This window comes from Salmo salar, chromosome 17, assembly GCF_965601325.2.
Source record: "Salmo salar chromosome 17, fSalSal1, whole genome shotgun sequence".
NCBI classification, from domain to species: Eukaryota; Metazoa; Chordata; class Actinopteri; order Salmoniformes; family Salmonidae; genus Salmo; species Salmo salar.
The window spans coordinates 26,050,916-26,077,853 of NC_138307.1; the positions used below are offsets into that span (position 1 = coordinate 26,050,916).

A 26,938-nucleotide genomic window follows, 5' to 3' on the forward strand; every position below is an offset into this window, starting at 1 on the left:
AAGGAATGCCAGAGAGAAGCGGTACCGCTGTTTCCGTTTTTGGGATACCTCCGTGGGCCATAGCCATAGGCTGCTGGAGACAGGGATAATCAGTCAAACTGAAACCTGTTACCGTTTACCGTTACCAGAGGAGGCTCATGCAGGCGCGTTCGTCACCCATCTAATATTAGAAACCCTGTAACCGCGCTGTCATCCCGAGCGCGCTTTTACTTTATCACCGCCACTGGGTCTCGCGCGCACGGCGCACCAACGGATAATAGCAACAGGGGCCGAGCGACATATTTGTAAGTTGAAGGAGCAGTGCAGAAATGGATATGGATGTGTCGGTCTGGGTGTCGGCTTTTACGCAGGCGTCCGCCGCTCGGGCAGCTAGGCAGTGATATGCCGAGCCCTGGCTAGAGCTCTATTTTGAGTCGAGAATGGCCCGCCACCTGTTTCTCTCTGTCTGGCCGATCTGACTGCCCGTTTCTCCCGCCAGACCCCGTCCTCAGACTGTCCTCTCACTCACTCCCTGACTGTCAACCTCGGGTGTCATTCTTTCACGCAATTTAGCCGAGCTCGGTAACCCACTGTCCATTATTGTAAAGCGGTCAAAGAACAGTCCCTATTCTCTCTTATACCTGTCTGGATTTTGTTGTGCTCTCCTGTGGGATTTTACGCATTTGTCTGTGTAACTTTGGAAGGAAGACGGAAGTATGGCTGAGGCCGGGCGACCTGAGGACCAGTGTGACGAGGCGGTAGAGGATGAGTTTGGGGAGATAATAAAATGTCGATCAGGTAGGAATGACTTTCAATACCTAGTCTACAATAAGCACCAAGCGATTTGCCAATGCCAACATCTCACTGAGGCGATAGACACCAACCTCACCAAGTGTTCCATGTTGTTCCCCAATGGGCCAAGAGTTTATGACAACTTGTTTAGAGAGTAGCCATATGTAAACAGAGGTTGCTATCAGAAATGGTCAGTGCCTGATAACACCTTTGAACTAGTTTTCCCTCTCATCCTCATAACAATATGCCACGGCCTAAGTTAGTGAGAGATGTTATTAAGGTTTGGGCGTGCTAGCCAGGTCATGCAGATAGTCATGACAGTCTCTCTCTCATCTCTCCCTCCCCCTCTCATGTCTCTCTCTCTGTCTTCCCCCCTCTCCCCCTTCTCTCTCTCTCTCTGCCCTCCCTCTCTCTCTCACTTTCTCTCTCATCTATCTCTCTCCCCTCTCTCATCTCTCTCTCCCCTCACTCTCTCTCTCTCTCATCTCTCTCTCCCCCCTCTCTCTCTACGCACTCTCCCCTCTCTCTCTCCTCTCTCTCTCTTTCTCTCTCTCTCTCTCTACCCTCTCCCCCCCTCTCTCTCTCGCTCTCTCTCGCTCTCTCTCTGCCCTCTCTGCCCTCTCTCTGTCAAAAAGATGAAGTGGTGTACATTGTAAATACCACCAAATTAACAGATATATATTGGTGGTATTTACAATATTGTTTGTGCTCCACAGGTTTAACAGATATGGTAGTTTATCTTGGTTTATGAATGGGTGGCAGGTAGCTTACAGGTTAGAGCGTTGAGTTACTAACCAAAAGGTCGCTACCTCAAATCTCGAGCTGACAAAGTGTCAAATCTGTGCCCTTGAGCAAGGCACCCTAATTGCTCCAGGGTCGCTGTTGATAATGGCAGACCCTGGCTGTGACCCTACTCTCTGAGGGCGTCTCAGGGGAAGTTGGGATGTGCAAAAAACACATTTACATCCACACATGTGTTAATACACACGGGTACATATGTGAAATAGGCCAGATGTAAGCACCCTCTGCCCGGCTCTGCCCCGCACCGTCAATAATTCATGTTCTGCATTAAAAGCAGGGGTTGAGTCTATTTGCGCTCCACCGGCTGAATTAGGACGGGTCACCAGCTACACAGGATGGAAATAGAGGCTGGAAGCAGTTGCCTAACCCCGAGCCGGCCCTCCACGGTGTGGGGTTTCACATATCCTAGTTTGGGAAGCTACCACCACCACTATCGTTGCCCACCCCCCCTCACATTGCTCTCAGCTGACAAAGTTGTTGACTTGGTGACACATTGTTTGGGAATGTTTTTTTTATTTTTATCGGTCACCTGTATCCTACAGAACGAGGTTGTATCAGTCTCCTGTATCCTACAGAATGAGGTTGTATCAGTCACCTGTATCCTACAGAATGAGGTTGTATCAGTCACCTGTATCCTACAGAATGAGGTTGTATCAGTCACCTGTATCCTACAGAATGAGGTTGTATCAGTCACCTGTATCCTACAGAATGAGGTTGTATCAGTCACCTGTATCCTACAGAATGAGGTTGTATCAGTCACCTGTATCCTACAGAATGAGGTTGTATCAGTCACCTGTATCCTACAGAACGAGGTTGTATCAGTCACCTGTATCCTACAGAATGAGGTTGTATCAGTCACCTGTATCCTACAGAATGAGGTTGTATCAGTCACCTGTATCCTACAGAATGAGGTTGTATCAGTCACCTGTATCCTACAGAATGAGGTTGTATCAGTCACCTGTATCCTAGAGAATGAGGTTGTATCAGTCACCTGTATCCTACAGAATGAGGTTGTATCAGTCACCTGTATCCTACAGAATGAGGTTGTATCAGTCACCTGTATCCTACAGAATGAGGTTGGATCAGTCACCTGTATCCTACAGAATGAGGTTGTATCAGTCGCCTGTATCCTACAGAATGAGGTTGTATCAGTCACCTGTATCCTACAGAATGAGGTTGTATCAGTCACATGTATCCTACAGAATGAGGTTGTATCAGTCACATGTATCCTACAGAATGAGGTTGTATCAGTCACCTGTATCCTACAGAACGAGGTTGTATCAGTCATCTGTATCCTACAGAACGAGGTTGTATCAGTCACCTGTATCCTACAGAACGAGGTTGTATCAGTCACCTGTATCCTACAGAACGAGGTTGTATCAGTCACCTGTATCCTACCGAATGAGGTTGTATCAGTCTCCTGTATCCTACAGAATAAGGTTATATCAGTCACCTGTATCCTACAGAATAAGATTTTATCAGTCACCTGTATCCTACAGAACGAGGTTGTATCAGTCACCTGTATCCTACAGAACAAGGTTGTATCAGTCACCTGTATCCTACAGAACGAGGTTGTATCAGTCACCTGTATCCTACAGAACGAGGTTGTATCAGTCACCTGTATCCTACAGAACGAGATTGTATCAGTCACCTGTATCCTACAGAATGAGGTTGTATCAGTCACTTGTATCCTACAGAACGAGGTTGTATCAGTCACCTGTATCCTACAGAATGAGGTTGTATCAGTCTCCTGTATCCTACAGAATAAGGTTATATCAGTCACCTGTATCCTACAGAATGAGGTTGTATCAGTCACCTGTATCCTACAGAATGAGGTTGTATCAGTCACCTGTATCCTACAGAATGAGGTTGTATCAGTCACCTGTATCCTACAGAACAAAGTGAGCCACTTGAAGCATTGTTTAGTCATTTAGCAGATCCAATTATCCAGAACAACTTACAAGAGGTGCATTCAAGTAATCGTTATGCATTCAGATGCTGTGCCAAGAGACGGGCACCTTGAGAGAAGGTGCTGTGTGAGACTGGCCTCCAGTCTTTCTGTGGTACATTAGTTATGTTTTGTCATGATATTACTCTGTTGAATATCATTTCCATAATTCTTGCCTTCTTGCTGGGTACTCAAAGCATCGTCACAGTGACATCTGTGAAAAGAGGGTCTTTCCACAATGACAACCAGTCTTCCTTATTCGGGGTGTGTGTGTGTGTGTGTGTGTGTGTGTGTGTGTGTGTGTGTGTGTGTGTGTGTGTGTGTGTGTGTGTGTGTGTGTGTGTGTGTCCACTGGACAGGTGCTACCATGAGAGTGATTCTACAGGACCTCTGTTGCTTTAGCTGTGATGAAATCAAGAGTGCCAGTCAAACTAATCAACCAATCAAACCCTAGGCTTTAAATCTTTAAATCTTTAGGCTTTAAATCTTCCCAACTCAGATGAACAGATCTATCATATTTACAGATCTATCATATCTACATCTATCATATCTACAGATCTATCATATCTACAGATCTACAGATCTATCATATCTACAGATCTATCATATCTACAGATCTATCATATCGACATCTATCATATCTACAGATCTATCATATCGACATCTATCATATCTACAGATCTATCATATCTACAGGTCTATCATATCTACAGATCTATCATATCTACAGATCTATCATATCTACAGGTCTATTATATCTGTATCTATCATATCTACAGATCTATCATATCTACAGATCTATCATATCTACAGATCTATTATATCTTCATCTATCATATCTATCATATCTACATCTATCCTATCTACATCTATCATATCTACAGATCTAAAAATATGCAAGATTTGAGAAAGATCTAATGGAAGATCCATTAGATTGATTGTAGAGCATGAAGAAGGTTAGACTGGGTCTGCTGTCTGACGATGTGATGTGGACTGGTTATGCCATCAAAGAGAGCGGAGAGGGAGGGAGAGGGAGGGAGATGGAGGGAGCTCAGAGTCAGAGGGAGGGGAGCGGAGCCAGAGAGATGGAGGGAGAAGGAGAGAGAGGGAGGGAGCGGAAGGAGAGAGATGGAGGTAGTGGAGGGGAGAGAGGGAGGGAGCGGAAGGAGAGAGATGGAGGTTTGGAGGGAGAGAGGGAGAGAAAGGGAGAAAGAGGGAGAGAGAAGGAGATTGAGAGATGGGGAAAGAGAGAGAGAGAGCGGTTCAGCCACACTGGACACAAATAAGGCTAAGGCCTCTCTAGGGCCTGACCAGAACACAGAGATGAGAGAGAGAGAGAGAGAGAGAGAGAAAAAAAAACTGCATTCTATTCTAGTCTATCTCGGTCAAGCTGTCAAAAACAGCCTAGAAATATTAATGGTTCAAGAGAATGTTTAAATGTGTTTGAATGTGTTTGAATAGACAGCAGGGTCCTTGGACAGCAGAATAAGGACGTATGCATACTGCCTAAATCTACCTGACTGTCTTTCCACATCACCATTAGTGTCTCTCCGAAAAACATTCTCCCTGCTCCATCCTGCTCCACGCCACTGCAATGCACACTGGGTAACAGAGAGCTGGTAATGGACCTCTGGGGCTAGAAAGAGAGAGAGAGCAAGCACACACACACACACACACACACACACACACACACACACACACACACACACACACACACACACACACACACACACACACACACACACACACACACACACACACACACACTCTCTCTCTCTGTAGTTACTGTAAACAAGTGATTACCATTGAAACAGTGATGAGTAATATGTACAGCAGGTGGCAGTATTCTATCTGTAGAGCCCTGGTGTAGAGCTGTAGTATTCTATCTGTAGAGCCCTGGTGTAGAGCTGTAGTATTCTATCTGTAGAGCCCTGGTGTAGAGCTGTAGTATTCTATCTGTAGAGCCCTGGTGTAGAGCTGTAGTATTCTATCTGTAGAGCCCTGGTGTAGAGCTGTAGTATTCTATCTGCAGAGCTCTGGTGTAGAGCTGTATTATTATATCTATAGAGCTCTGGTGTAGAGCTGTAGTATTCTATCTATAGAGCCCTGGTGTAGAGCTGTAGTATTCTATCTGTAGAGCCCTGGTGTAGAGCTGTAGTATTCTATCTGTAGAGCCCTGGTGTAGAGCTGTAGTATTCTATCTGCAGAGCTCTGGTGTAGAGCTGTAGTATTCTATCTATAGAGCCCTGGTCTAGAGTTGTAGTATTCTATCTATAGAGCTCTGGTGTAGAGCTGTAGTATTCTATCTATAGAGCCCTGGTGTAGAGCTGTAGTATTCTATCTGTAAAGCCCTGGTGTAGAGCTGTAGTATTCTATCTGTAGAGCCCTGGTGTAGAGCTGTAGTATTCTATCTGCAGAGCTCTGGTGTAGAGCTGTAGTATTCTATCTATAGAGCTCTGGTGTAGAGCTGTAGTATTCTATCTATAGAGCCCTGGTGTAGAGCTGTAGTATTCTATCTATAGAGCCCTGGTGTAGAGCTGTAGTATTCTATCTGTAGAGCCCTGGTGCAGAGCTGTAGTATTCTATCTATAGAGCCCTGGTGTAGAGCTGTAGTATTCTATCTATAGAGCCCTGGTGTAGAGCTGTAGTATTCTATCTATAGAGCTCTGGTGTAGAGCTGTAGTATTCTATCTATAGAGCCCTGGTGTAGAACTGTAGTATTCTATCTATAGAGCTCTGGTGTAGAGCTGTAGTATTCTATCTATAGAGCCCTGGTGTAGAACTGTAGTATTCTATCTATAGAGCTCTGGTCTAGAGCTGTAGTATTCTATCTATAGAGCTCTGGTGTAGAGCTGTAGTGTTTCTGATGGTCTATCCCAAGAGGACATGAAACCAGATTGTGATGACCCTCCCACTCTGTCTGGCGTATTCTCTCTCTTTGTTCTTGTTTCCTTATTAGGATGCCGGTGGGCGGAGTTGGGAGGGTCGTCAGCTACATGGGAAACACCTGGGCCCAGGTGTGTCCCATGATAAATAGACCTCTTCCACATTGATTGGGGAACTCTCTCCATGCAGACACCTTGGTTGATTTCTGTTGTGGTAGTTTTGTGGCTTTTTGATTATTTGCTTTGGCACCTTTCAACACCCTGCATTATTACATTCAGGCATGCAAAACACTCACTTACACTACTGATTACTGATTACACACACCATTGTTCATTGTTCTTAGTTTACTTTATTTAATAAATATATATTTTGATATTCCTTGTCTCCAGGCTGTGTTAAATGTTAGGTGAGGGGTGGTACAGGAAGGCTGTGTGATATGGTAGGTGAGGGGTGGTACAGGAAGGCTGTGTGATATGGTAGGTGAGGGGTGGTACAGGAAGGCTGTGTGACATGGTAGGTGAGGGGTGGGACAGGAAGGCTGTGTGATATGGTAGGTGAGGGGTGGTACAGGAAGGCTGTGTGATATGGTAGGTGAGGGGTGGTACAGGAAGGCTGTGTGATATGGTAGGTGAGGGGTGGTACAGGAAGGCTGTGTGATATGGTAGGTGAGGGGTGGTACAGGAAGGGTGATGTGATATGGTAGGTGAGGGGTGGTACAGGAAGGTTGTGTGATATGGTAGGTGAGGGGTGGTACAGGAAGGCTGTGTGATATGGTAGGTGAGGGGTGGTACAGGAAGGGTGATGTGATATGGTAGGTGAGGGGTGGTACAGGAAGGGTGATGTGGTATGGTAGGTGAGGGGTGGTACAGGAAGGCTGTGTGATATGGTAGGTGAGGGGTGGTACAGGAAGGCTGTGTGATATGGTAGGTGAGGGGTGGTACAGGAAGGCTGTGTGATATGGTAGGTGAGGGGTGGTACAGGAAGGGTGATGTGATATGGTAGGTGAGGGGTGGTACAGGAAGGGTGATGTGGTATGGTAGGTGAGGGGTGGTACAGGAAGGCTGTGTGATATGGTAGGTGAGGGGTGGTACAGGAAGGCTGTGTGATATGGTAGGTGAGGGGTGGTACAGGAAGGCTGTGTGATATGGTAGGTGAGGGGTGGTACAGGAAGGCTGTGTGACATGGTAGGTGAGGGGTGGGACAGGAAGGCTGTGTGATATGGTAGGTGAGGGGTGGGACAGGAAGGCTGTGTGATATGGTAGGTGAGGGGTGGTACAGGAAGGCTGTGTGATATGGTAGGTGAGGGGTGGTACAGGAAGGCTGTGTGATATGGTAGGTGAGGGGTGGTACAGGAAGGCTGTGTGATATGGTAGGTGAGGGGTGGTACAGGAAGGGTGATGTGATATGGTAGGTGAGGGGTGGTACAGGAAGGCTGTGTGATATGGTAGGTGAGGGGTGGTACAGGAAGGCTGTGTGATATGGTAGGTGAGGGGTGGTACAGGAAGGCTGTGTGATATGGTAGGTGAGGGGTGGTACAGGAAGGGTGATGTGATATGGTAGGTGAGGGGTGGTACAGGAAGGGTGATGTGGTATGGTAGGTGAGGGGTGGTACAGGAAGGCTGTGTGATATGGTAGGTGAGGGGTGGTACAGGAAGGCTGTGTGATATGGTAGGTGAGGGGTGGTACAGGAAGGCTGTGTGACATGGTAGGTGAGGGGTGGTACAGGAAGGCTGTGTGATATGGTAGGTGAGGGGTGGTACAGGAAGGCTGTGTGATATGGTAGGTGAGGGGTGGTACAGGAAGGGTGATGTGATATGGTAGGTGAGGGGTGGTACAGGAAGGTTGTGTGATATGGTAGGTGAGGGGTGGTACAGGAAGGCTGTGTGATATGGTAGGTGAGGGGTGGTACAGGAAGGCTGTGTGATATGGTAGGTGAGGGGTGGTACAGGAAGGCTGTGTGATATGGTAGGTGAGGGGTGGTACAGGAAGGGTGATGTGATATGGTAGGTGAGGGGTGGTACAGGAAGGGTGATGTGGTATGGTAGGTGAGGGGTGGTACAGGAAGGCTGTGTGATATGGTAGGTGAGGGGTGGTACAGGAAGGCTGTGTGATATAGTAGGTGAGGGGTGGTACAGGAAGGGTGATGTGATATGGTAGGTGAGGGGTGGTACAGGAAGGGTGATGTGATATGGTAGGTGAGGGGTGGTACAGGAAGGCTGTGTGATATGGTAGGTAAGGGGTGGTACAGGAAGGCTGTGTGATATGGTAGGTGAGGGGTGGTACAGGAAGGCTGTGTGATATGGTAGGTGAGGGGTGGGACAGGAAGGGTGATGTGATATGGTAGGTGAGGGGTGGTACAGGAAGGCTGTGTGATATGGTAGGTGAGGGGTGGTACAGGAAGGGTGATGTGATATGGTAGGTGAGGGGTGGTACAGGAAGGCTGTGTGATATGGTAGGTGAGGGGTGGTACAGGAAGGCTGTGTGATATGGTAGGTAAGGGGTGGTACAGGAAGGCTGTGTGATATGGTAGGTGAGGGGTGGTACAGGAAGGGTGATGTGATATGGTAGGTGAGGGGTGGTACAGGAAGGGTGATGTGATATGGTAGGTGAGGGGTGGGACAGGAAGGCTGTGTGATATGGTAGGTGAGGGGTGGTACAGGAAGGCTGTGTGATATGGTAGGTGAGGGGTGGTACAGGAAGGCTGTGTGATATGGTATGTGAGGGGTGGTACAGGAAGGGTGATGTGATATGGTAGGTGAGGGGTGGTACAGGAAGGCTGTGTGATATGGTAGGTGAGGGGTGGTACAGGAAGGGTGATGTGATATGGTAGGTGAGGGGTGGTACAGGAAGGGTGATGTGATATGGTAGGTGAGGGGTGGTACAGGAAGGGTGATGTGATATGGTAGGTGAGGGGTGGTACAGGAAGGCTGTGTGATATGGTAGGTGAGGGGTGGGACAGGAAGGCTGTGTGATATGGTAGGTGAGGGGTGGTACAGGAAGGCTGTGTGATATGGTAGGTGAGGGGTGGTACAGGAAGGGTGATGTGATATGGTAGGTGAGGGGTGGGACAGGAAGGGTGATGTGGTATGGTAGGTGAGGGGTGGGACAGGAAGGGTGACGTGATATGGTAGGTGAGGGGTGGTACAGGAAGGCTGTGTGATATGGTAGGTGAGGGGTGGTAAAGGAAGGCTGTGTGATATGGTAGGTGAGGGGTGGTACAGGAAGGGTGATGTGATATGGTAGGTGAGGGGTGGTACAGGAAGGCTGTGTGATATGGTAGGTGAGGGGTGGTACAGGAAGGCTGTGTGATATGGTAGGTGAGGGGTGGTACAGGAAGGGTGATGTGATATGGTAGGTGAGGGGTGGTACAGGAAGGCTGTGTGATATGGTAGGTGAGGGGTGGTACAGGAAGGGTGATGTGATATGGTAGGTGAGGGGTGGTACAGGAAGGCTGTGTGATATGGTAGGTGAGGGGTGGGACAGGAAGGGTGATGTGATATGGTAGGTGAGGGGTGGTACAGGAAGGCTGTGTGATATGGTAGGTGAGGGGTGGTACAGGAAGGGTGATGTGATATGGTAGGTGAGGGGTGGTACAGGAAGGCTGTGTGATATGGTAGGTGAGGGGTGGTACAGGAAGGCTGTGTGATATGGTAGGTGAGGGGTGGTACAGGAAGGCTGTGTGATATGGTAGGTGAGGGGTGGTACAGGAAGGGTGATGTGATATGGTAGGTGAGGGGTGGTACAGGAAGGCTGTGTGATATGGTAGGTGAGGGGTGGTACAGGAAGGCTGTGTGATATGGTAGGTGAGGGGTGGTACAGGAAGGCTGTGTGATATGGTAGGTGAGGGGTGGTACAGGAAGGCTGTGTGATATGGTAGGTCAGGGGTGGTACAGGAAGGCTGTGTGATATGGTAGGTGAGGGGTGGTACAGGAAGGGTGATGTGATATGGTAGGTGAGGGGTGGTACAGGAAGGCTGTGTGATATGGTAGGTGAGGGGTGGTACGGGAAGGCTGTGTGATATGGTAGGTGAGGGGTGGTACAGGAAGGCTGTGTGATATGGTAGGTGAGGGGTGGTACAGGAAGGGTGATGTGATATGGTAGGTGAGGGGTGGTACAGGAAGGGTGATGTGATATGGTAGGTGAGGGGTGGTAAAGGAAGGCTGTGTGGTATGGTAGGTGAGGGGTGGTACAGGAAGGGTGATGTGATATGGTAGGTGAGGGGTGGTACAGGAAGGCTGTGTGATATGGTAGGTGAGGGGTGGTACAGGAAGGGTGATGTGGTATGGTAGGTGAGGGGTGGTACAGGAAGGGTGATGTGATATGGTAGGTGAGGGGTGGTACAGGAAGGCTGTGTGATATGGTAGGTGAGGGGTGGTACAGGAAGGCTGTGTGATATGGTAGGTGAGGGGTGGTACAGGAAGGCTGTGTGATATGGTAGGTGAGGGGTGGTACAGGAAGGCTGTGTGATATGGTAGGTGAGGGGTGGTACAGAAAGGCTGTGTGATATGGTAGGTGAGGGGTGGTACAGGAAGGCTGTGTGATATGGTAGGTGAGGGATGGTACAGGAAGGCTGTGTGGTATGGTAGGTGAGGGGTGGTACAGGAAGGGTGATGTGATATGGTAGGTGAGGGGTGGTACAGGAAGGCTGTGTGATATGGTAGGTGAGGGGTGGTACAGGAAGGGTGATGTGGTATGGTAGGTGAGGGGTGGTACAGGAAGGGTGATGTGATATGGTAGGTGAGGGGTGGTACAGGAAGGCTGTGTGATATGGTAGGTGAGGGGTGGTACAGGAAGGCTGTGTGATATGGTAGGTGAGGGGTGGTACAGGAAGGCTGTGTGATATGGTAGGTGAGGGGTGGTACAGGAAGGCTGTGTGATATGGTAGGTGAGGGGTGGTACAGAAAGGCTGTGTGATATGGTAGGTGAGGGGTGGTACAGGAAGGCTGTGTGATATGGTAGGTGAGGGATGGTACAGGAAGGCTGTGTGGTATGGTAGGTGAGGGGTGGTACAGGAAGGGTGATGTGATATGGTAGGTGAGGGGTGGTACAGGAAGGCTGTGTGATATGGTAGGTGAGGGGTGGTACAGGAAGGCTGTGTGATATGGTAGGTGAGGGGTGGTACAGGAAGGCTGTGTGATATGGTAGGTGAGGGGTGGTACAGAAAGGCTGTGTGATATGGTAGGTGAGGGGTGGTACAGGAAGGCTGTGTGATATGGTAGGTGAGGGATGGTACAGGAAGGCTGTGTGGTATGGTAGGTGAGGGGTGGTACAGGAAGGGTGATGTGATATGGTAGGTGAGGGGTGGTACAGGAAGGCTGTGTGATATGGTAGGTGAGGGGTGGTACAGGAAGGCTGTGTGATATGGTAGGTGAGGGGTGGTACATGAAGGGTGATGTGATATGGTAGGTGAGGGGTGGTACAGGAAGGGTGATGTGATATGGTAGGTGAGGGGTGGTACAGGAAGGCTGTGTGATATGGTAGGTGAGGGGTGGTACAGGAAGGCTGTGTGATATGGTAGGTGAGGGGTGGTACAGGAAGGCTGTGTGATATGGTAGGTGAGGGGTGGTACAGGAAGGCTGTGTGATATGGTAGGTGAGGGGTGGTACAGGAAGGGTGATGTGGTATGGTAGGTGAGGGGTGGTACAGGAAGGCTGTGTGATATGGTAGGTGAGGGGTGGTACAGGAAGGCTGTGTGATATGGTAGGTGAGGGGTGGGACAGGAAGGGTGATGTGGTATGGTAGGTTAGGGGTGGTACAGGAAGGGTGATGTGATATGGTAGGTGAGGGGTGGTACAGGAAGGGTGATGTGATATGGTAGGTGAGGGGTGGTACAGGAAGGCTGTGTGATATGGTAGGTGAGGGGTGGTACAGGAAGGCTGTGTGATATGGTAGGTGCGGGGTGGTACAGGAAGGGTGATGTGATATGGTAGGTGAGGGGTGGTACAGGAAGGCTGTGTGATATGGTAGGTGAGGGGTGGTACAGGATTGGTGATGTGATATGGTAGGTGAGGGGTGGTACAGGAAGGGTGATGTGATATGGTAGGTGAGGGGTGGTACAGGAAGGCTGTGTGATATGGTAGGTGAGGGGTGGTACAGGAAGGCTGTGTGATATGGTAGGTGCGGGGTGGTACAGGAAGGGTGATGTGATATGGTAGGTGAGGGGTGGGACAGGAAGGGTGATGTGGTATGGTAGGTGAGGGGTGGGACAGGAAGGGTGACGTGATATGGTAGGTGAGGGGTGGTACAGGAAGGCTGTGTGATATGGTAGGTGAGGGGTGGTACAGGAAGGCTGTGTGATATGGTAGGTGAGGGGTGGGACAGGAAGGGTGATGTGGTATGGTAGGTGAGGGGTGGGACAGGAAGGGTGACGTGATATGGTAGGTGAGGGGTGGTACAGGAAGGCTGTGTGAAATGGTAGGTGAGGGGTGGTACAGGAAGGCTGTGTGATATGGTAGGTGAGGGGTGGTACAGGAAGGCTGTGTGATATGGTAGGTGAGGGGTGGGACAGGAAGGGTGATGTGATATGGTAGGTGAGGGGTGGTACAGGAAGGCTGTGTGATATGGTAGGTGAGGGGTGGTACAGGAAGGCTGTGTGATATGGTAGGTGAGGGGTGGTACAGGAAGGCTGTGTGATATGGTAGGTGAGGGGTGGTACAGAAAGGCTGTGTGATATGGTAGGTGAGGGGTGGTACAGGAAGGCTGTGTGATATGGTAGGTGAGGGATGGTACAGGAAGGCTGTGTGGTATGGTAGGTGAGGGGTGGTACAGGAAGGGTGATGTGATATGGTAGGTGAGGGGTGGTACAGGAAGGCTGTGTGATATGGTAGGTGAGGGGTGGTACAGGAAGGCTGTGTGATATGGTAGGTGAGGGGTGGTACATGAAGGGTGATGTGATATGGTAGGTGAGGGGTGGTACAGGAAGGGTGATGTGATATGGTAGGTGAGGGGTGGTACAGGAAGGCTGTGTGATATGGTAGGTGAGGGGTGGTACAGGAAGGCTGTGTGATATGGTAGGTGAGGGGTGGTACAGGAAGGCTGTGTGATATGGTAGGTGAGGGGTGGTACAGGAAGGCTGTGTGATATGGTAGGTGAGGGGTGGTACAGGAAGGGTGATGTGGTATGGTAGGTGAGGGGTGGTACAGGAAGGCTGTGTGATATGGTAGGTGAGGGGTGGTACAGGAAGGCTGTGTGATATGGTAGGTGAGGGGTGGGACAGGAAGGGTGATGTGGTATGGTAGGTGAGGGGTGGTACAGGAAGGGTGATGTGATATGGTAGGTGAAGGGTGGTACAGGAAGGGTGATGTGATATGGTAGGTGAGGGGTGGTACAGGAAGGCTGTGTGATATGGTAGGTGAGGGGTGGTACAGGAAGGCTGTGTGATATGGTAGGTGCGGGGTGGTACAGGAAGGGTGATGTGATATGGTAGGTGAGGGGTGGTACAGGAAGGCTGTGTGATATGGTAGGTGAGGGGTGGTACAGGATTGGTGATGTGATATGGTAGGTGAGGGGTGGTACAGGAAGGGTGATGTGATATGGTAGGTGAGGGGTGGTACAGGAAGGCTGTGTGATATGGTAGGTGAGGGGTGGTACAGGAAGGCTGTGTGATATGGTAGGTGCGGGGTGGTACAGGAAGGGTGATGTGATATGGTAGGTGAGGGGTGGGACAGGAAGGGTGATGTGGTATGGTAGGTGAGGGGTGGGACAGGAAGGGTGACGTGATATGGTAGGTGAGGGGTGGTACAGGAAGGCTGTGTGATATGGTAGGTGAGGGGTGGTACAGGAAGGCTGTGTGATATGGTAGGTGAGGGGTGGGACAGGAAGGGTGATGTGGTATGGTAGGTGAGGGGTGGGACAGGAAGGGTGACGTGATATGGTAGGTGAGGGGTGGTACATTAAGGCTGTGTGATATGGTAGGTGAGGGGTGGTACAGGAAGGGTGATGTGATATGGTAGGTGAGGGGTGGTACAGGAAGGCTGTGTGATATGGTAGGTGAGGGGTGGTACAGGAAGGCTGTGTGATATGGTAGGTGAGGGGTGGTACAGGAAGGCTGTGTGATATGGTAGGTGAGGGGTGGTACAGGAAGGGTGATGTGGTATGGTAGGTGAGGGGTGGTACAGGAAGGCTGTGTGATATGGTAGGTGAGGGGTGGTACAGGAAGGCTGTGTGATATGGTAGGTGAGGGATGGGACAGGAAGGGTGATGTGGTATGGTAGGTGAGGGGTGGGACAGGAAGGGTGATGTGGTATGGTAGGTGAGGGGTGGGACAGGAAGGGTGATGTGGTATGGTAGGTGAGGGGTGGTACAGGAAGGGTGATGTGATATGGTAGGTGAGGGGTGGGACAGGAAGGGTGATGTGGTATGGTAGGTGAGGGGTGGTACAGGAAGGGTGATGTGATATGGTAGGTGAGGGGTGGGACAGGAAGGGTGACGTGATATGGTAGGTGAGGGGTGGTACAGGAAGGCTGTGTGATATGGTAGGTGAGGGGTGGTACAGGAAGGCTGTTTGATATGGTATGTGAGGGGTGGGACAGGAAGGGTGATGTGGTATGGTAGGTGAGGGGTGGGACAGGAAGGGTGACGTGATATGGTAGGTGAGGGGTGGTACAGGAAGGCTGTGTGATATGGTAGGTGAGGGGTGGTACAGGAAGGCTGTGTGATATGGTAGGTGAGGGGTGGTACAGGAAGGGTGATGTGGTATGGTAGGTGAGGGGTGGTACAGGAAGGCTGTGTGATATGGTAGGTGAGGGGTGGTACAGGAAGGCTGTGTGATATGGTAGGTGAGGGGTGGTACAGGAAGGCTGTGTGATATGGTAGGTGAGGGGTGGTACAGGAAGGCTGTGTGATATGGTAGGTGAGGGGTGGTACAGGAAGGCTGTGTGACATGGTAGGTGAGGGGTGGTACAGGAAGGGTTATGTGGTATGGTATGTGAGGGGTGGTACAGGAAGGCTGTGTGATATGGTAGGTGAGGGGTGGTACAGGAAGGCTGTGTGATATGGTAGGTGAGGGGTGGTACAGGAAGGCTGTGTGATATGGTAGGTGAGGGGTGGGACAGGAAGGGTGATGTGGTATGGTAGGTGAGGGGTGGGACAGGAAGGGTGATGTGGTATGGTAGGTGAGGGGTGGTACAGGAAGGGTGATGTGATATGGTAGGTGAGGGGTGGGACAGGAAGGGTGATGTGGTATGGTAGGTGAGGGGTGGTACAGGAAGGGTGATGTGATATGGTAGGTGAGGGGTGGGACAGGAAGGGTGACGTGATATGGTAGGTGAGGGGTGGTACAGGAAGGCTGTGTGATATGGTAGGTGAGGGGTGGTACAGGAAGGCTGTTTGATATGGTATGTGAGGGGTGGGACAGGAAGGGTGATGTGGTATGGTAGGTGAGGGGTGGGACAGGAAGGGTGACGTGATATGGTAGGTGAGGGGTGGTACAGGAAGGCTGTGTGATATGGTAGGTGAGGGGTGGTACAGGAAGGCTGTGTGATATGGTAGGTGAGGGGTGGTACAGGAAGGGTGATGTGGTATGGTAGGTGAGGGGTGGTACAGGAAGGCTGTGTGATATGGTAGGTGAGGGGTGGTACAGGAAGGCTGTGTGATATGGTAGGTGAGGGGTAGTACAGGAAGGCTGTGTGATATGGTAGGTGAGGGGTGGTACAGGAAGGCTGTGTGATATGGTAGGTGAGGGGTGGTACAGGAAGGCTGTGTGACATGGTAGGTGAGGGGTGGTACAGGAAGGGTTATGTGGTATGGTATGTGAGGGGTGGTACAGGAAGGCTGTGTGATATGGTAGGTGAGGGGTGGTACAGGAAGGCTGTGCGATATGGTAGGTGAGGGGTGGTACAGGAAGGCTGTGTGATATGGTAGGTGAGGGGTGGTACAGGAAGGCTGTGTGATATGGTAGGTGAGGGGTGGTACAGGAAGGCTGTGTGATATGGTAGGTGAGGGGTGGTACAGGAAGGCTGTGTGATATGGTAGGTGAGGGGTGGTACAGGAAGGCTGTGTGATATGGTAGGTGAGGGGTGGTACAGGAAGGCTGTGTGACATGGTAGGTGAGGGGTGGTACAGGAAGGGTTATGTGGTATGGTATGTGAGGGGTGGTACAGGAAGGCTGTGTGATATGGTAGGTGAGGGGTGGTACAGGAAGGCTGTGTGATATGGTAGGTGAGGGGTGGTACAGGAAGGCTGTGTGATATGGTAGGTGAGGGGTGGTACAGGAAGGCTGTGTGATATGGTAGGTGAGGGGTGGTACAGGAAGGCTGTGTGATATGGTAGGTGAGGGGTGGTACAGGAAGGCTGTGTGATATGGTAGGTGAGGGGTGGTACAGGAAGGCTGTGTGATAAGGTAGGTGAGGGGTGGTACAGGAAGGCTGTGTGATATGGTAGGTGAGGGGTGGTACAGGAAGGCTGTGTGATATGGTAGGTGAGGGGTGGTACAGGAAGGGTTATGAATAACTGAACCCAGTCTAGTGCCAGATTGCCTTCCAGTCTTCCAGTGGTAACAACAGATACTGGTGTTCCACTGTCTGATCTGCCCTACATGTGTTTTCTGGGTCAGAGAGGGCTGAAGGAGATGAGGGAGAGGAGGGAGGGGGAGAGGAGGGAGGGGAGAGGGGGAGGAGGGAGGGGAGAGGGGGAGGAGGGAGGGGGAGAGAGGAGCGGAGAGAGGAGGAGAGGAGGGAGGGGAAAGAGGTGGAGAGGAGGAGAGAGGAGGAGAGAGGGGGAGAGGGGGATAGGAGGGAGAGGGGGATAGGAGGAGAGGAGGGAGAGGAGGGAGGAGAGGAGGAGGAGAGGAGGGAGGAGAAGAGAGGGGGAGAGGAGGAGAGGGGGAGAGGGGGTGAGGAGGAGAGGGGAGGAGAGGAGGAGAGGAGAGAGGGAGGGGGAGAGGAGGAGAGGGGGAGAGGAGGGAGGGGGAGAGGAGGAGAGGAGAGGAGGGAGGGGAAGAGAGGGGGAGGTGAGGAGAGGAGGAGAGGGGGAGAGGAGGGAGGGGAAGAGAGGAGGAGGAGGGAGAGGAAGAGAGGAGAAGAAGAGAGGAGGGAGGGGAAGAGAGGAGGTGGAGGAGGAGAAGGAGGGAGGGGAAGAGAGGAGGAGGAGGAGGGGGAGGGAGGGGAAGAGAGGAGGAGAGGAGGCTGGGGGCGTTGGTAATGATTATGTGGTGGACCACCTAAAGGACTAGCCCCAACCCTTGTGTTTCACCACACACCACACACACCACACACACACACACACACACACACACACACACACACGTGGCTCTGTGCTCTGTGAGGAAGAGGTAGCGATTAATGACTGGATCAGATCGATAGGCAGGATACAGGCCTCCAGTAATCAGCCTGATTGTCTAACACACACACACACACACACACACACACACACACACACACACACACATACACACCCACACACACCACACACACACACACACACACACACACACACACACACACACACACACACACACACACACACACACACACACACACACACACACACACACACACACACACACACACCAGCAGCAATAGATATGCAACATGGTCCACTTTAACATGCCTTTGATTCAGCCCCTCTCTTAGTTTTCCAATGGTGTGTGTGTGTGTGTGTGTGTGTGTGTGTGTGTGTGTGTGTGTGTGGTGTGTGTGTGTGTGTGTGTGTGTGTGTGTGTGTGTGTGTGTGTGTGTGTGTGTGGCACACTGTGTGCTCACGTCCTCTTGGAGAGATAGGAAAATGAATCATGTTTGTTAGAGATGCTGTAATGTCTGCTTTCATCACACAGCACAACAGAGATAAATATTACAATCACTGCTCTATTTTCTGTTGGACTTCATTTAATTTTCACCGTTCCACTGGCTTGGGCCTTTCCTCATGAATAAAGCATCGCAGAGGACTTCTGACAAATCTGACTGCATCTCTGGAACAGGGCTACGTTGCTCTTCTTTCTAGCTGCTATATGTTCTGATCAGAGGACAGGACCAGTCGATGTTCTAGCTGCTATATGTTCTGATCAGAGGACAGGGCCAGTCGATGTTCTAGCTGCTATATGTTCTGAACAGAGGACAGGACCAGTCGAGGTTCTAGCTGCTATATGTTCTGAACAGAGGACAGGACCAGTCGATGTTCTAGCTGCTATATGTTCTGAACAGAGGACAGGACCAGTCGATGTTCTAGCTGCTATATGTTCTGAACAGAGGACAGGACCAGTCGATGTTCTAGCTGCTATATGTTCTGATCAGAGGACAGGACCAGTCGATGTTCTAGCTGCTATATGTTCTGAACAGAGGACAGGACCAGTCGATGTTCTAGCTGCTATATGTTCTGAACAGAGGACAGGACCAGTCGATGTTCTAGCTGCTATATGTTCTGAACAGAGGACAGGACCAGTCGATGTTCTAGCTGCTATATGTTCTGAACAGAGGACAGGACCAGTCGATGTTCTAGCTGCTATATGTTCTGAACAGAGGACAGGACCAGTCGATGTTCTAGCTGCTATATGTTCTGAACAGAGGACAGGACCAGTCGATGTTCTAGCTGCTATATGTTCTGAACAGAGGACAGGACCAGTCGATGTTCTAGCTGCTATATGTTCTGAACAGAGGACAGGACCAGTCGATGTTCTAGCTGCTATATGTTCTGAACAGAGGACAGGACCAGTCGATGTTCTAGCTGCTATATGTTCTGAACAGAGGACAGGACCAGTCCGATGTTCTAGCTGCTATATGTTCTGAACAGAGGACAGGACCAGTCGATGTTCTAGCTGCTATATGTTCTGATCAGAGGACAGGACCAGTCGATGTTCTAGCTGCTATATGTTCTGAACAGAGGACAGGACCAGTCGATGTTCTAGCTGCTATATGTTTCTGATCAGAGGGACAGGACCAGTCGATGTTCTAGCTGCTATATGTTCTGAACAGAGGACAGGACCAGTCGATGTTCTAGCTGCTATATGTTCTGAACAGAGGACAGGGACAAGTCGATGTTCTAGCTGTGTGATGAGGATGAGGCCGTTACTCCCCCCGAGTCGCCGTCACTCCCCCCGAGTCGCCATCACTCCCCCCGAGTCGCCATCACTCCCCCCGAGTCGCCGTCACTCCCCCCGAGTCGCCGTCACTCCCCCCGAGTCGCCGTCACTCCCCCGAGTCCGCCGTCACTCCCCCCGAGTCGCCATCACTCCCCCCGAGTCGCCATCACTCCCCGAGTCACTGATCCAACAGCTGGTTCTGTATACCACTTATCATAAAGACACTTATCCAAAGAGATAACAGGACAGGAAGTGCACATATAGTGTAGAAGTGGATCCCTGCTGGAATTAAACGACAACCTTGGCGTTGCCAGGTAATGCCACACTCTAACCAACTGAGCCGTACAAGACAGGAGGTCTTGTGTTTATTGGCGTAGACTGGTTGAATGCTCAGACGATCTTTCATCCACTTCAATATGTTTCCTCTCTTCAGCAAGTTGACAGTTCTGCCCAGAGTCACCATTTCACATCTATTTCAGTCTCTTTTTAATCTCTACCCCTCCTCTTCTCTCTACCCCTCCGCTTCTCTACCCCTCCTCTTCTCTACCCCTCCTCTTCTCTCTACCCCTCCTCTTCTCTCTACCCCTCTTCTCTCTACCCCTCCTCTTCTCTCTACCTCTCCTCTTCTCTTTACCCCTCCTCTTCTCTCTACCCCTCCTCTTCTCTCTACCCCTCCTCTTCTCTACCCCTCCTCTTCTCTCTACCCCTCCTCTTCTCTCTACCCCTCCTCTTCTCTCTACCCCTCCTCTTCTCTCTACCCCTCCTCTTCTCTACCCCTCCTCTTCTCTACCCCTCCTCTTCTCTCTACCCCTCCTCTTCTCTCTACCCCTCCTCTTCTCTCTACCCCTCCTCTTCTCTACCCCCTCCTCTTCTCTCTACCCCTCCTCTTCTCTCTACCCCTCCTCTTCTCTCTACCCCTCCTCTTCTCTACCCCTCCTCTTCTCTACCCCTCCTCTTCTCTCTACCCCTCCTCTTCTCTCTACCCCTCCTCTTCTCTACCCCTCCTCTTCTCTACCCCTCCCCTTCTCTACCCCTCCTCTTCTCTCACCCTCCTCTTCTCTCTACCCTCCTCTTCTCTCTACCACCTCCTCTTCTCTACCCCTCCTCTTCTCTCACCCCCTCCTCTTTCTCTACCCTCTCCCTCTCTCTCTACCCTCCTCCTCTTTCTACCCCTCCTCTCTCTCACTCCTCCTCTCTCTCTCACCCCTCCTCCTCTCTACCCCTCCTCTCTCTCTACCCCTCCCTCCTCTCTCTCCTCTTCTCTACCCCTCCTCTTCTCTACCCCCTCCTCTTCTCTCTACCCCTCCTCTTCTCTCTACCCCTCCTCTTCTCTACCCCTCCTCTTCTCTCCCCCTCCTCTCTCTACCCCTCCGCTTCTCTACCCCTCCTCTTCTCTACCCCTCCTCTCTCTCTACCCCTCCTCTTCTCTACCCCTCCTCTTCTCTACCCCTTCTCTTCTCTCTACCCCTCCTCTCTCTACCTCTCCTCTTCTCTCTACCCCTCTCTTCTCTACCCCTTCTCTTCTCTCTACCCCTCCTCTTCTCTACCCCTCCTCTTCTCTACCCCTTCTCTTCTCTACCCCTCCTCTTCTCTACCCCTCCTCTTCTCTACCCCTTCTCTTCTCTACCCCACCTCTTCTCTACCCTCTCCTCTTCTCTACCCCTCCTCTTCTCTACCCCTCCTCTTCTCTACCCCTCCTCTTCTCTCTACCCCTCCTCTTCTCTACCCCTCCTCTTCTCTCTACCCTCCCTTCTCTACCCCTCCTCTTCTCACCCCTCCTCTTCTCTTCCCCTCCGCTTCTCTACCCCTCCTCTTCTCTACCCCTTCTCTTCTACCCCTCCTCTTCTCTACCCCTCCTCTTCTCTACCCCTCCTTTTCTCTACCCTTCTCTTCTCTACCCCTCCTCTTCTCTCTCTACCCCTCCTCTTCTCTACCCCTCCTCTTCTCTACCCCTCCTCTTCTCTCTACCCCTCCTCTTCTCTACCCCTCCTCTTCTCTCTACACCTCCTCTTCTCTACCCCTCCTCTTCTCTAACCCTCCTCTTCTCTACCCCTCCTCTTCTCTACCCCTCCTCTTCTCTACCCCTCCTCTTCTCTCTACCCCTCCTCTCTCTACCCTCCTCTTCTCTCTACCCCTCCTCTCTCTCTACTCACTCCTCCTCTCTCTACCCCTCCTCTTCTCTTACCCTTCTCTCTCTCTACCCCTCCTCTTCTCTACCCCTCCTCTCTCTCTACCCCTCCCTCTCTCTACCCCTTCTCTCTCTCTCTACCCCTCCCCTTCTCTCTACCCTACCCCCTCTCTCTACCCCTCCTCTTCTCTCTACCCCTCCTCTTCTCTACCCTCCTCTTCTCTACCCCCTCTCTCTTCTCTACTTCTCTTCTCTCTACCCCTCCCCTTCTGTCTACCCTCTCCTCTTCTCTCTACCCCTCCTCTTCTCTACCCCTCCTCTTTCTACCCCTCCTCTCTCTCTACCCCTTCTCTTCTCTACCACTTCTCTTCTCTCTACCCCTCCTCTTCTCTCTACCCCTCCCCTTCTCTCTACCCTCCCTTCCCTCTCTACTCCCTCCTCTCTCTCTCTCCCCTCCTCTTCTCTCTACCCCTCCTCTTCTCTACCCCTTCTCTTCTCTCTACCCCTCCTCTTCTCTCACCCTCTCTCTCTTCTCTCTACCCCTTCCCCTTCTCTCTACCCCTCCCTTCTCTCTACCCCTCCTCTTCTCTCTACCTCCTCCTCTTCTCTCTACCCCTCCTCTCTCTCTACCCCTCCTCTTCTCTCTACCCCTCCTCTTCTCTCTACCCCCTCCCTTCTCTCTACCTCCTCTCCTCTTCTCTCTACCCCTCCCTCTCTCTCTACTCCCCTCCTCTCTCTCTACCCCTCCTCTCTCTCTACCTCTCCTCTTCTCTCTACCCCTCAACTTCTCTCTACCCCTCCTCTTTCTCTCTACCCCTCCTCTTCTCTAACCCTCCTCTTCTCTACCCCTCCTCTTCTCTACCCCTCCTCTTCTCTCCCCTCCTCTTCTCTCTACCCCTCCTCTTCTCTACCCCTCCTCTTCTCTCTACTCCCTCCTCTTCTCTACCCCTTCTCTTCTCTCTCCTCCTCCTCTCTCTCCCCCTCCTCTTCTCTACCCCTTCTCTTCTCTATCCCCTCCTCTTCTCTACCCCTCCTCTTCTCTCTACCCCTCCTCTTCTCTCTACCCCTCCTCTTCTCTACCCCTCCTCTCCTCTCTACCCCTCTCTTCTCTCTACCCTCCTCTCTCTCTCTACCCCTCCTCTTCTCTCTACCCCTTCTCTTCTCTCTACCCCTCCTCTTCTCTCTACCCCTCCTCTTTCTCTCTACCCCTCCTCTTCTCTCCCCTTCTCTTCTCTTTACCCTCCTCTTCTCTCTCCCCTCCTCTTCTCTTCACCCTCCCCTTCTCTCTACCCCTCCTCTCTCTCTACCCCTCCTCTCTCTACCCCTCCTCTTCTCTCTACCTCTCCTCTTCTCTACCCCCCTCCTCTTCTCTACCCCTCCTCTTCTCTCTACCCCTTCTCTTCTCTCTACCCCTCCCTCTTCTCTACCCCTCCTCTTCTCTACCCCTCCTCTTCTCTCTCCCCCTCCTCTTCTCTACCTCTCCTCTTCTCTCTACCCCTCCTCTTCTCTACCCCTCCTCTTCCTCTACCCTTCTCTCTCTCTCTACCCTCTTCTCTTCTCTCTACCACTCCTCTTCTCTCTACCTCTCCTCTTCCCTCTACCCCTCCTCTTCTCTACCCCTCCTCTTCTCTACCCCTCCTCTTCTCTACCCCTCCTCTTCTCTCTACCCCTCCTCTTCTCTACCCCTTCTCTCTCTCTCTACCTCTCCTCTCTCTCTACCCCTCCTCTTCTCTCTACCCCTCCTCTTCTCTACCCCTCCTCTTCTCTACCCCTCCTCTTATCTACCCCTCCCTTCTCTACCCCTCCTCTTCTCTACCCCTTCTCTTCTCTACCCTCCTCTCCTCCACCCTCCTCTTCTCTACCCCTCCTCTTCTCTACCCCTCCTCTTCTCTACCCCTTCTCTTCTCTCTACCCTCCTTCTCTCTACCCCTCCTCTTCTCTACTTCCCTCCTCTTCTCTACCCTCTTCTCTCTACCCCTCCTCTTCTCTACCCTCCTCTTCCTACCCTCCTCTTCTCTACCCCTTCTCTTCTCTACCCCTTCTCTTCTCTACCCCCTCCTCTTCTCTACCCCTCCTCTCTCTACACCTCCTCTTCTCTACCCCTCCTCTCTCTCTACCCCTCCTCTTCTCTACCACTTCTCTTCTCTACCCCTCCTCTTCTCTACCCCTCCTCTTCTCTACCCCTTCTCTTCTCTACCCCACCTCTTCTCTACCCCTCCTCTTCTCTACCCCTCCTCTTCTCCTACCCCTCCTCTTCTCTCTACCCCTCCTCTTCTCTACCCCTCCTCTCTCTCTACCCCTCCCCTTCTCTACCCCTCCTCTTCTCCCCTCCTCTTCTCTACCCCTCCGCTTCTCTACCCCTCCTCTTCTCTACCCCTTCTCTTCTCTACCCCTCCTCTTCTCTACCCCTCCTCTTCTCCTACCCCTCCTCTCTCTACCCCTTCTCTCTCTCTACCCCTCCTCTTCTCTCTACCCCTCCTCTTCTCTACCCCTCCTCTTCTCTCTACCCCTCCTCTTCTCTACCCCTCCTCTTCTCTCTACCCCTCCTCTTCTCCTACCCCTCCTCTTCTCTACCCCTCCTCTTCTCTACCCCTCTCTCTTCTCTCTACCCCTCCCTTTCTCTCTACCCCTCCTCTCTCTCTACCCCTCCTCTTCTCTACCCCTCCTCTTCTCTACCCCTCCTCTCTCTCCTACCCCTCCTCTTCTCTACCCCTCCTCTTCTCTCTACCCCTCCTCTTCTCTACCCCTCCTCTTCTCTCTACCCTCCTCTTCTCTACCCCTCTCTTCTCTCTACCCCTCCTCTCTTACCCTCATCTCCTCTACCCTCCTCTCTCTACCCCTCCTCTTCTCTACCCTCCTCTTCTTCTACCCCTCTTCTTCTCTACCCCTCCTCTTCTCTACCCCTCCCTTCTTCTCTACCCCTCCTTCTCTCTACCCCTCCTCTTCTCTACCCCTCCTCTTCTCTCTACCCCTCCTCTTCTCTACCCTCCTCTTCTCTCTACCCTCCTCTTCTCTCTACCCTCCTCTTCTCTACCCCTTCTCTTCTCTCTACCCCTCCTCTTTCTCTACCCCTCCTTCTCTCTACCTCTCCCCTTCTCTCTACCCTCCTCTCTCTCTCTACCCCTCCTCTCTCTCTCTACCCCTCCTCTCTCTCTACCCTCCTCTTTCTCTACCCTCCTCTTCTCTACCCCTCCTCTTCTCTCTACCCCTCCTCTTCTCTCTCCCCTCCTCTTCTCTCTACCCCTTCTCTTCTCTCTACCCCTTCCTCTCTACCCCTTCTCTTCTCTCCTACCCCTCCTCTTCTCTCTACCCCTTCTCTTCTCTCTACCCTCTCCTCTCTCTCTACCTTCTCTTCTCTACCCCTTCTCTTCTCTACCCCTCCTCTTCTCTACCCTTCTCTTCCCTCTACCCTCCTCTTCTCTCTACCTCCTCCTCTCTACTCCCTCCTCTTCTCTCTACCCCTCCTCTTCTCTACCCCTCCTCTCCTCTCTACCTCTCCTCTCTCTCTCCTTCTCTTCTCTCTACCCCTCCTCTTCTCTCTACCCCTCTCTTCTCTCTACCCTCCTCTTCTCTCTACCCCTCCTCTTCTCTACCCCTCCTCTTCTCTACCCCTCCCCTTCTCTACCCCTCCTCTCTCTACCCCTCCTCTTCTCTCTACCCCTCCTCTTCTCTACCCCTTCTCTTCTCTCTTACCACCTCCTCTTCTCTACCCTCCTCTTCTCTACCCCTCCTCTTCTCTACCCCTCCGCTTCTCTACCCCTCCTTCTCTCTCCTCCTCTTCTCTACCCCTCCTCTTCTCCTACCCCTCCTCTTCTCTACCTCTCCTCTCTCTCTACCCTCCCCTTCTCTACCCCTCCTCTTCTCTCTACCCTCCTCTTCTCTACCCTCCTCTCTCTACCCCTCCTCTTCTCTACCCCTCCTCTTCTCTCTACCCCTCCTCTTCTCTCTCCCTCCTCTTCTCTACCCCTCCTCTTCTCTACCCTCCTCTTCTCTACCCCTCCTTCTCTACCCCTCCTCTTCTCTACCCCTCCTCTTCTCTACCCCTCCTCTTCTCTACCCTCCTCTTCTCTACCCCTTCTCTTTCTCTCTACCCCTCCTCTTCTCTACCTCTCCTCTTCTCTCTACCCCTCCTCTTCTCTACCCCTTCTCTTCTCTCTACCCCTCCTCTTCTCTACCCCTCCTCTTCTCTACCCCTTCTCTTCTCTACCCCTCCTCTTCTCTACCTCTCTCTTCTCTACCCCTTCTCTTCTCTACCCCTCCTCTTCTCTACCCTCCTCCTCTTCTCTACCCCTCCTCTTCTCTCCCCTCCTCTTCTCTACCCCTCCTCTTCTCTCTACCCCTCCTCTTCTCTACCCCTCTCTTCTCTCTACCCCTCCCCTTCTCTACCCTCCTCTTCTCTACCCTCCTCTTCTCTCCCCTCCTCTTCTCTACCTCCTCCTCTTCTCTACCTCCTCTCTTCTCTACCTCTCTTCTCTGCCTCCTCTTCTCTACCCCTCCTCTTCTACCCCTTCTCCCTACCCTCCTTCTCTCTACCCCTCCTCTTCTCTACCCCTCCTCTTCTCCTGCCTCTCTCTTCTCTCTACCCCTCCTCTTCTCTACCTCCTCCTCTTCTCTACCCCTCCTCTTCTACTCTCCCCTCCTCTTCTCTACCCTCCTCCTCTCCTACCCTCCTCTTCTCTCTGCCCTCCTCTCTCTACCCCTCCTCTTCTCTCTACCCTCCTCTCTCTCCCTCCTTCTCTACCCCTCCTCTTCTCTACCCCTTCTCCTCTCTCTACCCCCTCCTCTTCTCTACCCCTCCTCTTCTCTACCCCTCCTCTTCTCCTACCCCTTCTCTTCTCTCTACCCCTCCTTCTCTACCCCTCCTCTTCTCTCTACCCTCCTCTTCTCTCCTACCCTCTCTCCCCTCTCTTCTCTACCCCTCCTCTTCTCTCTTCTCTCCTCCCTCCTTCTTCTACCCCTCCTCTTCTCTCCCCTCCTCTCTACCCCTCCTCTCTCACCCCTCCTCTTCTCCTACCCCTTCTCTTCTCTACCCTCTTCTCTCTCTCCTACCCCTCCTCTTCTCTCTCCCCTCCTCTTCTCTCTACCCCTCCTCTTCTCTCTACCCTCCTCTTCTCTCTCCCTTCCTCTCTCTACCCCTCTCTCTTCTCTCTACCCTCCTCTTCTCTCTACCCCTCCTCTTCTCTCTACCCCTCCTCTTTCTCTCTACCCCCTCCTCTCTCTACCCCTCTCTTCTCTCTACCCTCCTCTTCTCTCTACCCCTCCTCTTCTCTCTACCCTCCTCTTCTCTCTACCCCTCCTCTTCTCTCTACCCCTCCTCTTCTCTCTACCCCTCCTCTTCTCTCTACCCCTCCTCTTCTCTCTACCCCTCCTCTTCCTCTCACCCCTCCTCTTC

At 51.9% G+C, this 26,938-nt stretch overlaps 1 protein-coding gene across 9 annotated transcripts in view; it reads left to right on the forward strand.

Annotated features, from left to right (window-relative positions):
- The first annotated feature begins 309 nt into the window (after positions 1-309).
- LOC106592409 (dystrophin) overlaps positions 310-26,938 on the forward strand; it is a 429,474-nt gene continuing 402,845 nt past the window's right edge. For 4 of the 9 annotated variants that reach the window (XM_082963700.1, XM_082963702.1, XM_082963703.1 and 1 more), the window contains exon 1: positions 314-777. In XM_082963700.1, the coding sequence (XP_082819826.1) occupies positions 696-777 (82 nt within the window). In that variant the 5' untranslated portion in view covers positions 314-695. Of the gene's footprint in view, positions 778-26,938 lie in introns of all 9 variants that reach the window. The other 5 variants (XM_082963704.1, XM_082963699.1, XM_082963701.1 and 2 more) reach the window with 2 other exon arrangements.